This window comes from Varroa destructor, unplaced genomic scaffold, assembly GCF_002443255.2.
Source record: "Varroa destructor unplaced genomic scaffold, Vdes_3.0 BEIS01000007.1, whole genome shotgun sequence".
Lineage (NCBI taxonomy): Eukaryota > Metazoa > Arthropoda > Arachnida > Mesostigmata > Varroidae > Varroa > Varroa destructor.
Window position 1 is genome coordinate 669023 of NW_019211460.1, and position 12866 is coordinate 681888.

At 38.2% G+C, this 12866-nt stretch overlaps 1 protein-coding gene across 9 annotated transcripts in view; it reads right to left on the reverse strand.

Annotated features, from left to right (window-relative positions):
• Positions 1 to 3331: 3331 nt before the first annotated feature.
• LOC147754168 (uncharacterized) overlaps positions 3332 to 12866 on the reverse strand; it is a 30897-nt gene continuing 21362 nt past the window's right edge. For 2 of the 9 annotated variants that reach the window (XM_086975681.1, XM_086975679.1), the window contains 3 exons: positions 9044 to 9209; positions 4497 to 4664; positions 3332 to 4273 (listed from right to left, as the gene is read on the reverse strand). In XM_086975681.1, the coding sequence (XP_086831807.1) occupies positions 4151 to 4273; positions 4497 to 4664; positions 9044 to 9055 (303 nt within the window). In that variant the 5' untranslated portion in view covers positions 9056 to 9209 and the 3' untranslated portion in view covers positions 3332 to 4150. Of the gene's footprint in view, positions 4274 to 4496; positions 4665 to 5011; positions 5056 to 7272; positions 7457 to 9043; positions 9210 to 12866 lie in introns of all 9 variants that reach the window. The other 7 variants (XR_015317649.1, XR_015317647.1, XR_015317653.1 and 4 more) reach the window with 7 other exon arrangements.

Sequence of the window (12866 nt, forward strand, 5' to 3'; positions counted from 1 at the left end):
CTTTTTTGTAGGTAGTCATGCGTTACCTTATAGGTTACAATGAAAGATTTCGTGCCTACCTAAAAGTGCGTACCCGAACGCTAAGCATTGAACATACACTGACGCTGAATATAACATTAGCGAGTCATTCTTAATCCCTAATATCCTAAATATCTACTTTCTGTCTACATTTGACCACCAAGAGAGTATCGTTTAATCCTGAACCTGAATCGAGAATCATCTGCATAGTCTAGGCGTCGTTGAAATCCGATAAAAATATCTCTAAGTGGAATATGTTAAATGCACCATCTCAGACATCGCGTTGCCGACTAAATAATATCATTCAGTTGAGGCCACGTTGTATAAAAAGTTTCAGAGCGACTTCAGAGTCGCACCGAGACTCCCTCATTGATGGTTTCCTAATCATCCGTACCTTGCTCGTGTAAGTGTTATCTAAATAGTTGCTTCATTTCTTTACTTTATTGTACAGTTGTCAGCTAGAATTTATAGTTAAAGTTGGCGGTGTGTGAAATTATAAGATTTTTCATAAACGAACCGCGTTCTTTGCCGATTGACTAGTGTTATATACAGTCAAAAGTTGTTTGTTTGTTTGTTACTGTTGTTTCGTCTATATCACAAGATGTTACCATTGCCTAGGTAAAGAACGGAACAACGAACTGCAGCATTTTCAACAATAATTACCAGTTTCTCGTCTAGACTAAAAAAGCTATCGAGCATAGAGTGCGCCACAGTGGTAACTTGACAAGAACTTAGCTTCGATTCGCCACGGGCGGCCCTAAACCACTTCCAAAAAAATCAACTGCTATGTCAGCTTGCATCTTTTAGCTGCAGAATTAAGAAAGTTGTTTCGGCGAGTTATTGCCACGGTAAATGATGGGAAATAAAGCGGGGGTTAGGGACCTTGTCTTCTGCTATTCCACATGGCCATCTTTAGGACCCGAATAAGAACTTGTCACCTGAAGAGCTCTGTAATGCACACAACACCTCGTTGCCGACAAAGTAAAAACTGGAACAGGGAAATAGTAATTTTTCTGGCATCCGTTAAACAATGAATGCAATCTTGTAAGCATTGTACATTATTTGACAACGTCCCAAAAATCATCAGGGCATTCCCTCTACCCGTGCCGTTCGGACATTGCTGTAGAAAGATGTAAATCACACCGATGCTATAACCTGACTTGCACATTGCTTCGTTTACATGAAACTTGACGGCTATACATATGTCTGACACATTTGTAAGTAACGTCCGATGGGTAAATAACTGTGACCGGAACCGACTGATTAACACAAATTCATAGGAAAGCTCTTCTTAGACCGATGATGAAAGCCAGCTCTGTTAAGCAGACCAACTGAGTTTATTTTTAACACCACCCCAGACTAAGGTCTGAAGTAACCCGTCGGTTAAGGCAGAAATCTTACCAGGTCTAGTTTTACTCGTTCTAAGGTAAAGATGATCAACAAGCCGCTATTCATTGTAAATCAACACATGTTCAAGCTACAAATGAGCTGTTTAATTAAAATGCATAGGACATGTACCTAGGTATTTTTCTTCAGTGAAAGCACTTTGCATGTGAACTCCACGCCGACAGCCTTTCACCGATACTCAAATCTACCTATACTAAGAGTCTGGAGGATAAGGATAAGATCTCGTATTGACCTGATACCGAGTTAAGCCTGTTCGCTGTTTCTCATTCAGGTCTCGTTGAAGGTTTGGTTCCTGTCATCTTCCGTACCGCAACAGTGAAAGCAGATGACGCTGCCTGCCAACATGGCGAAACACGTGCTACAAGAACGATGGAGGAAGATAGGGAGCTAACTACGACTTGGAATTTTCTTCTCACAAATACGCGCCTACTTTACAGACATCGGCCAGAACATCGGATAAGATCGCTGTTTTTGGTCTCGTTTAGTAGCGAGGAATGGTTTGGCAGGTAACACGGACCGCCTGAGAGACATCAATTTCTCAGGAGATGTCCAGGAACAAAGTAATCTACTCTCGTACATGAAGACTAGATGAATGAGAGGACGTACATGAATGAATACTAAAGAAACTCAAAGAGTTTTCTTGAGTTGTGAAAGATGCGGTTAACTTCTAGGAGAAAATGAAAATAAGTGTGTACGCATCCGGAAGTCCAGCAAACGGAACCTATAGACTAGGTCGACAAGCCTAGCGGCTGATAGGGCTGTTAATTTGTTTGGTTACGGAGGAGAGACTCTCACTCGACATCGCTAATGCTGCGACAATTACAGAACGAAGCTCTTAGCTTTATAATGCTCGACGCTCTAAAATTTGAAAATACAAAACACGTTATTAAATTGATTCGTGCAACTGAATGATTTGACATCCAAATTGAAATGACCAGCTTAGATACATTTTCCTCGTAATAATCATCATTGCACAAACACATATATACTATACTATATATAGATGTACTATATAAATTTATACAGTAACAAAATGTGTGCTTTATCTGTATTGTACTGCTATCCGTCTACTATCTCGCAATAACAAGCAAAATTTTCACCCGGATCGTCGTTATAGTCAGTATTATACTTCATATTCGTGAAGATCATAAATTATCCAAATTTATAAATTTACTGCTTCCGCTATTAGTTTTTTTTTTTTTTGCGCTAAAACCCCTCGACACGTAGACAGAGCAATAAAATTATAATACTAATTTTAAATTGCTTTCTTCAGTGTACATAAACTTTTCAATATAATTCGGAATCCTAATATCTAGAACAAAAACACGATAAGATTTCAGCTAGATGATTATACCTTTGAGTCGAAAGCTCGACATTTCCCGCGCAAGCGTTTCGTTGCTGCCTCAGAAGGTACCGAAGTATGTTCTGACAACAAAATATACTAAAATAAATAGTACCTCAATCGATAGGAACCGATTCACAAGTCTCTCACTCGTAACTTGAGCAGGAAAATGTTGTTTCATGGGACCCTATTTCAACTGAGCTGTATAACGGCGCCCCATAAGTACCATAAACAATCGAAATCATCGATGAAATAAAACGGATTTATAATGCATAGTCTCTGACCGACAAGGGGCCTGTAAAATACTTTCGGTAAAACCTATTCGTAACAACTTTTATTCTAGAGTAATTAATGTGGTCTTTGTCATTGCAGTTGTTGTCAAACCATTGAAAATCATCTTATGTATAAAAAAAAAAAAAAAAAAAAAAAAAAAAAGTACTTCATCATCCGAGCCGTTAATTAATGGCCGTTTTTTTTTTATCTTTTCGTGTGCATCTGGATGATTGATGATCTTCGTGGGCGGGCGTCATTTGTTCCCAAAAGTCAAATTTATGATTTTCTCCGTTATCAGAATTTAAGAAAATTAAAGAAAGCCAGTTTTATTTATACAAATATATGCAGTCATTTGTAGAAGAGCTCAACGCTATCTATAACTCAAATTCTAATTTACCTTTGACAATTGTGAAAAGCCATCTTCCCTATAAAAACATTATCGAATACCTATATTAGTATATCAAGTTATATCGAGGGCAAGATGTAAATTACAACAGCAGTCAAAATGTGTAATGTACCACATATGTTTTAAACACACACAATGAAGATAAAAATACAAACAAACTACCATGAAGCTTAGAAACACACACATTTCTATACGTATAGAGGAGCTTTCAATTGTGTGCACGATATGTCAAAGTCCATCTACATAAACGAATCTTTTTTCCCGTTATTACTTCCGATCTCGACCACAAATAGCGTAAAATTTATCTCACGAACAAGCCAACATAGATAGAGTATATCTCTAAGCCCCGTAACGGTTGTCGATTTTTGCCACTATCTACTTAGAACATGAAGTCGCACAACAATTAAAACGAACCTCAGCCCCTAGGCAATGCGAAACTTCTATGGACATTTAGCATATAAACGCTTAAAAATTCCTACATTTATAGGCACTATATCGTTACGTAGACTAATATAAAGGTTATCGTAGTAAGACGTACAGCGTCTGGCGAAGAATATCGATAGAAAACCATGTATTTTCCGTGTGTATTTTTCCGTAAAAACCAAAAGGCATGACCTTCGAAAAGCAATTGGCAAGTATAAACACAGCGTAAAGAGACATTGCGCTAACTATTGTACTGTATAGTTGAGTCTAGTAAAGCGCTTTCAGTAAAAATAATTAAAATGGTCTGTGTGACCGAAACCCTCTCTGTACCCTGGTCGATAACGGCGATGCCCTCCGTAATATCGACGGTGCCAGACATCCTGCATCGCTAACGCGGGATGAACCTGAAGTTTAAATATAATAAAAGATAAAAGGGTTGCCATTAATTGTGTTAGCTTGTTCGTAATAGATGCATGTATCAGCACAAATGTTGTATAAGAAGTGGTCTGGATTGTTTGCGCGCAAAGCGTTACAATGGCGTCTTTAGAAATTTTTCCAAACTTAGACAGCCTATGATAAAATGTTATCTTTTTTTTTGTAAGTAAGAACCTAATTATTTATACATACTTGAGAAAGCCTCCCAAGGCCAACGGCTCCTAAGGCGAGTGCGCCTTTAAGCAGTTTTTTCCTTAGGCCAGATTCAGCCGGAGCAGCAACGAAAACTAAAAGTGAAATCAACCATTTTGTTAAGCGTGTAGCACCGAAAATGGTCCCGAATGTTGGTAATCCAGTCATCTGTGAAGTTAAATGATTTCAATTACTAGCATTCTAAAAACTTGGCATCATCACGCGCATGACCCCTAATTTTAAACAACGAAAAGTTTACTCAGTTAAATCGAAGCCCACCAAATACGGACTTGTCTATGTATATTTTCTTGAAACTACTTTTCTAATATAAACATTATACCTTAAAATCGCTGATAGGTTCATTCAGGCAAAAAAATGCGGCAGGCCTTCCTAAAGTACTCCTGAATAAAGGGATGCAACGAGCCTTTGCCGTTCATGTCCGAAATTGGTGTCATTTAGAAAAATAATTTGCTTTTAGAATAAAAAAAATGTGTGCCAAATTTTCTTCTATTTACCTTTTTCGCCTGGGTGAAGCTACCTGAAATACTGATTCTGAGACCTGTTAATAAAAAAGATTAATCTTTTTTATTACTTCTTTTTAATCGACTCTGTGAAACGTAAACGTGCTCTTATATTCAGTCAGAAACACTTCAGTGAGGGCTTTGCTTCAGGCGAGGGTAGATTCTTTCTTCCCCTTTCTTAAACGTCTCAGCTCTAACGTGTCCTTTAAGTCATCCAAATCATAAGGCAAAGGCGCGCATGTTTAATATAATAATAAGGCATGTGTTTAATATATTCTTATCGGATGAAGGACAAACTAGGTACGAAGGTTATAAAAAACGTCTATGAATTAATCATAAGATAATTGATGCCTCATTAATCGTTCTACTTTTGCCGTGGCGCCTGAACAATGAGTCTTCTCCAGGGACAATACAAGCGGACGCGAGGTAAATTCCGATTGATAAGTTTACACGCATCCAGCTAATAAATCAAAATCAATAACAATTGCCCACCGGCAAAACAGAGCTTCTGACTTGTACAAGGTTTTAGTTTAGTCAGTTATGTAAATAGATTTCAATGGCTTCAAATTGGTTTGCCCACTATGGTTTGGAAACTATCGGTTATATAGTTCCGCGAGGTACTGGATGATTACGATCAGGAGTTCGAACGCTATCGATCAGATGCCATTTGTGTTTTCTATACAATACGAACAATTGCTAGGTACTCTCTATGAATGTTTACCTAAACTTGTGAATATTATATCGATAAGCACTGTTTCACTTATAACAGATAAGTATCGTATAAAGATTAAAAAAAAAAAGAAAAAAAAGAATCTATAATTGTTAGACTTGTTAAAAACGCAAAAAAGGGTTAACATCGCTTGGGGGACAGAAAAAGAACTATTCATGAATTCTCCAAAACAATGTTTTTTTGCCGGGGGGGGGCATTTGTCATACGTGCGGCAGTGATGGGGACCAAGTTTGATCTTGGTTGCAAAGACGACGTTCATACTTGTTCAGCCCAACATCGGGCGAAAAATTTTACTTAAATGATGATAAAATTATAACATAAAATTAGGCATTTTCAGTCCGAAGTCGAAGGCCCGCACTGTAATTAACCAGTAAATATATAATAACAAAAAAATATCACGACGGTCAATATAGACTAACCAAGGTCTACATCTACGTGTGTATAGCCCTCTAAAGCAGCCTATGCCTAGCGATCACTTCGATCTAATTTTTTGTGGGCTAGTACAATTTCGCCTTAAAAATTCGTATTTTTTTCGCTAACTCGATTCGACGACGGATATCTATGAGAGGTTTATTCTAGGAAGTTTTCGCTAACTTAAAATGGTTCATTTTTGTGACAGAATTGAAAACTTGAGTTTTTACGTTTGGAAATTTATAAAGTGTGTCAATGAAAACTTAGAAGACAGATGAACTTTAATTAGAAAACCGGAATTCAATTGACACCTTTATTATGACAAAGGTTAGGTTATGCTGTGCAATGTTGACATAACGTCTTGAGAATTTTACCATTGTCCGAAACCGCTATTTCGGTTTCTTGTCAATCTTGTCAACCGGGATTTTTCTTGTCAATTGTCGACACATTTAGCATTATCCAAAAATCAATTCGATCCACAATGGTTCAACTAGTAAACAAATGACCCAGCTCAGTATTACAACTAGAACTTGGAACTATTACTTATGTATATGCATGTTTTTCACAGCACTATATATATGTTATATAATAGCTATATAATAGCATACAATAGTGTATTGAGACATCTTTACGACACTAAAGCGGTCTCAGGTTCGGCCTGATTAATAGGTAAAAAATCTAGAGGAACATTGATACTAAAATCAAACGAACGAATACAAGGAAAAGATCTAAGCTAGATATCCCAAATTCGTTCGTTGGTTACGATTGTAGAATCTATCTTAACTTGAATCCAGTTTTTCTACGACTACTTCATCGATTAGGTTGTTTTTATCCTGTCGTGCATACATATGCCTGTGTGAGTAACCAATCAACAATCCATCCATTCTTAGAAGATATCTCTTATAAGATAAGCTTTTTCTGCAAATCACCCTGTTATCTAAGTTGCGAACTTTATCGCTTGAAATAGCAGCATAGCGAAGATCTGATTAGCACGTTCCAACAATACGTTAAGCTTAACTTTATTAAGCATGCTTCCGCACGTAACGCAACACATTTCCTTCATAATTTTAGGCTCCTTATTCTTAAATGACTTTTTCCAGGCTAGGCAGCGTACCTATATGGGCGTTTTCCACACGTGAACGAGACAAGTTAGATACCACTATAAACTGTTATCAGCACATTGCAGCACAGTCAAGCCAGGGATGACTTGTCTAGACCCACGAGGAGGTCGGCGCCTTCGTTTGACTGAATTTTTACATTGTTGCCCCTGATAGCGGATACCGTGTCAACTTCATAAGCTGAAAGCGAACATACGTATTAAAGCAAAACAGTATTGAATTGACCAATGAAGAGCAAAAATAAAGAGGAGCGCATAATAGTACTGGGCACTTCTGCAGCTGAATGGCCCTGGCTTACAGAACCGTGTGAGAAATGAGGCCTAGCGTTCGCAGGCAAGATTTCCATGTAAATCTTCCAAAAGTTAGGTTGTCGTTTAATTAATGAAATTGATTGTGATATCGCTTAGTATCCATATAGCATATATAGTTTTGAAGCACTAAAGGTACTCGAGGTACTCTGGTTACAGTATTTACAGACATCTTCGAAATAAAGATAAATGCATGTTCGCATGCTTGAATATCACTTGGACAGTGTATATGTCATCAACGGTATATATATATATATATATATATAGGAAAAGAGTCTTTTGCCCGTTGGAGTACCTTTTAGTTCACACGCATTAAAGTAGCATAGTTCATCGCAGTGAGGAGGTAGCACATGGGCGCCATACGCTTGTAACAGAGGCACCCCAATGCTGTTCCTCTGTTCCTGTATTGCCGAGCTATAAGCAGGTTACTGGGCGTAATTTTACAATGGTGCATGTTGAGAACACATCTCTGTTCCTTCAAGAATTATTATTAACAGGCCTGGGCACCAAATGCAGTCGTACATTACGTAAAACTGTTTCGGAATACAGATTGCCGTCCAACACTCTAGGCGCATATATTGATTTCTTATACCAACACATTTCAAAGTACAATCTAACTAGCTACCCCGAACGACAAATATAAGCACATAGCTTGTAGACATTGTATCTACGATTATACAGCTGATAGGTCCCAATAGAATCTGATACGATAAACGTCAGGTGGCAGCCTGCGACTATTACTTAAGCCGAATACCTACTGCGTTCTGCCTGTGTCCTGCTGAATATAAACGTCAAGGGGGACAGTCGTCTTGTTAAGCTCAGAGAACTCCAAACAGAGGACAAACAGAAAGCACCGTCCTACGGCGGTTTTTTGTGGCCTATTTGTTGATTCGAATCAACGTCTGCTCTCTGACTTTTCAAAGGACACGCGGTCGTGCAGAGCAAGTAGCGCAAGTCAGAAATTTCACGTCAATCGTTCGCTTTGATTACTCTGTCCGATGGTAATTTTTGGACACTGACTATTTCATGCAACGCTATCAAATAGTACTGCAAAACTGGAAACAAACATTATACGGGAGTGAGATGAATAATAGTGGTATTAACATGAAAACCCGTGTCATTGGTGAAATGGCTAACCACATAAAGCAAGCAATAGGGGGTAGAAAGTTAGCATAGCGACAAGAAACGTTGCGTAAGTTGCGCTAATAATTCCCGTATCTTCTTTATTTAAACTGGTGCCAAGTTTATGACAGGTGCTAAAAGTTACATATCTCTATATCCGTATTTGGGCGTCGCAGCCCAAATAGTTAATACTGCAAAACTCCAAGTTCCATCAAACCTTACATAACGTAAATAGATAATCATATAGGAACATATAGTACGCTGTATAAATGTATAATTACAAAAAAAATTATGCGCTTAAGTAAAATGTGACAGGCGCGAACAGAGTAGCTCTTACCGAATCTTTCATCAGCTCAGATTCGCCGAGTCAAAACGAGGGGTCGAACTGTTCCAGGGAGGTATTTGGCATTGTCACCGCCCTGATTGATCTGCTGCGCAACGTGAATGGACGCTGTAAAAAGTGTTGCCGCCTCTGTTTCGATTACGCCCCAAGCTACTCCGGCCTACATAAAAACGGATATGAGCGACATCAGAATTAAATATATCGTTATTAGTTAATGGAAAAAAAAAAACATGGATTTACGGCAAGTTAACTAGAACTACTGATTGCGATATAACTAACTAATAGATTTCTCCCTGTGGGATTCGAGTCGGCTGAGTAAACCAAAATCGCAAATAAACCATACTGCCTTTCAACTATATGAATCTAATCGATCCGCCTAATAAAAGCATACATATATATGAGTATGGAGTGTTCGGAACAACTTATAAACGTATCACTTACCTTCATAAGTTTCTTCTCAAGAACATAGCCTTTGCTTGCCTTTTTACAAGTAAAACTAACTAGCGCAATTAATATAAAAAGAAGTCTCAATTACGTTCGTTAGCGTAGAGGGTATATAATATCGAAATTCAATTGTCTATTTTTTACCTCACGTGTTTGTAAACGATAACGTTTTCGAAATTCAGTTCTTCACCTTCATATTTACCAATGGCTTCTGTCTTCACAAGATTCAATAGGCATAATTTGGAGCCCTATCGCAATTCAACGCCCTTGGTTTACAAGAGATTCTAGTGATAATTCTCGTCTTTACTTCGATTCTACAGTGTGTAAGCTACCGCGTAAGCTATACAAACGGTGGAAGATCTACTTCCCTTAAACTATCTTTAGTGACTTAGAAAATAACATAGTAAAAAAAAAAAAAAAAACAAAAAAAGAAAGGGTATTTACATTATCCTTTAGATGAAGTAAGAGTGTATTTCCCCTGAGATTGACACCATAAATACATCTTTTTAGAATTCCCCTGATGGTCAAACGCGAACACTTTCGAAGTCTACCGTACCTGCAGCCTTATTTCGATTATATTAGAAACAATGATGTAATTCCACTTGGCGCAAAAAAAAACAGTGGATTGGTCCGCTGTTTAAGGGCGCTGTAATATATACCTGCTTAAGAGCCATACATATCCCTCTCCAAAGCTCCTCACTCAAATTATATCACCTAAATCGACCTTAATTCAGCAAAATTTATGCGATGCAGACGTCCAATTAATGGTCAGAATTGTAAAGATGGCGAAACGTGACAGAGTACAGCTGTTTCCGGCGGACTGCGTTAGCAAGAAACTAAGTTCCAGCCAGACGCCGAAGTTAAAGTTGGATTGCAAGACACAATGCCGTTAAATGTAGCAGCGTCGAAAAACTTACAAGCACTTGGCTCAAATCTACGACACTACGAATAATTTTGACGAACAAGTTTTAATTCGATGACTGCCAATTGTCGACCGTTTCGACCACTACTACGGCCGTGACGCCCACACGGATGAAGGACAACCCGCACGCAGCCACGCGTGTCTCCTTCGATCGGCAAAACAAACGGTGCTACTAAGCTCTGCTGGCAATTGCGATGAGCTGTAGCTCTTTTCGGGCGAGTTCGCAGGGAACAATAGGTCTGTCACTGAGAGTAATAAAACAGTTGAGTGATATGTGAGTTACAGAATGATATTCAGATCACGGATCAGGACAATTCCTCGCTGCTCAGATACTGAACGAAGTGAAGAACATTAGAGGAATTACCACTGGAGCAGATGACAGAAAATTCTAAAAGACAATCGGTCTCTTTCGTCATTTAATAGGGAAGAAATCACATTAAGACCTCAAATATAGCGAAGAAAAATATAAACATTTTAACAAAGATTCGGCCATCTTTTTTGCAGAGTTAAAAAGGTATTCGATTTACCAACGTTGCTGTCCAGCCCTGACTGATTCCCGCTGATAATTTAGCGGTCCATTATCTAGATCTTCGCATCGACAAATACACGTGCGGTTTGTTACTTTTCCTTTTCCAGAAATGGGAATTTTTTTCGCAGGGCTACTTGCATTCCCCCGAAGTTGGCCCCGATGATTTTTTGCTCTTTCACAGGCAGCTTTTAGGGCAAGAGTACCTTGTAGGTTTCTTGAAAAGCTAAAATATCATCTCTCCATCTTATGCCGTGTTTTGGTGTTTTCTACCGTACGCCTACTTTTCTACCTACTGCTAGATTTTGTTATATATCTTAGGCCTGCTTGTCCTGCTTTTAACTAAAACATCCAGTCGTTAAAATGTACTTTTATCAATTGCACGACTCTAGAATAGTTCGTCGTCTTAGCTAAGACGTAACGAATGAAGAACAAACTTACCCCCACAGGCCACCAGACCCCGCAGTCGTCGACTCATTATGGATGAGTTATCTATAACAGTTAAAGATTTGTATCTCTCCTCATTGTTTGAGACGATCAAACCCATTATTTGTTACCCTTCACCGCTGCCATAAAATTGGCAGTGACATCTTGGTATTCACATTTACAAAAGGCAAGAAGTATTTTGTTTTAGGTTATTGGATATCTCTTGCGTGACGCCTAGATATGTCTACATTAGCAGTATGCTTGCCCAACAGGGAACAATATTACATATAGCTCCTGGGCATGTGAACGAAGTTTCAGGGGCGCACAAAATGACTGGTGCATATGCCAAACGAGACTTCTCTTTGTGCTCCTATGAGGAAAATATGCGGGTTGAGTTTAATAGTTACCGATGTATTTATCTGTCTGAGGAGAACATAGCGTAGCATATAGCCTATGTCGAATATAATATCCACAACGTGACATAGTTTATCCCTAAAAACCACGTCCTAATGTACGAAGGCAGTACCAGTTCGTGGGATAAATAGTTTTCATAATTCCCTCTTTATTTGTTGAATATAAGTTAAAAAAAAAAAAAGTAACTTATTGCAAAGTCCGAATTAAAAAAATGTTTACACGCTTCTCGTGTGCCGTGAACTTGAGCTTCAATAACGGTGCATAGTTAACGAGACTTCAAAAAAAAGCTTCAATGGATAGGCGGTTCACTTCGTCTTATTTAGGTGTTTCCCGCTGCTGTCCTCTCATCTGCATGAGGGCAATCGTACTTCACGAGGCCATACAAAACCATACCGATTTTAAAATATCGAATTATTCAGCTGACTTTTTAGTCCAGATTAAAGGAAGGAGTGCGCGTATGTTTTTGTCTGACAAAATGCGGCAATAAGGTTTAGTCACTCTATTCAAAGTCGGAAATCGCGTCAGAATAACCATTATACTATGCAAAAGACTAGTGAAGATTGTCAGAAGGATATGCTATGAAGTCCGCCATTATGGACGTTTCCCTGAATTAAGTGACTAAATCAGCTGAGTGTTGACATGTGTCTAAAGGTAAGCTAGATAACAAGACTATTATTATTATTATTACTACTATGATCAATATGACTATACAGGTAAGGAAACATCATTGAAGCTCGTAGTATAGGAACTTTCTACATATAATTCACTTTTTTTTTTTTAACTTCAGTGGCCTCTATAGTATGCCTAAGTTATGGTGTTATAGAAAATTGTTTTTCTAAATGCATCTAGCTGAATTTATGTATTTTATCTATTCTGTTCAGGTTTGCCAATCGTCCCTTGCGTAACTTACACTCATTACCTTTGGCTTTAATTTCTTTATCTATAAACCTATATATTATTTCTGATTAAATGATACGTTCAGTCGAATATGACTGCACGGCATGCTGAAGCAATCCGGTCAGCGGCACAAGGTACTATAGTACTTTGAAAATCTGATCGTAGATAAATAAACAGAGAAGATATAT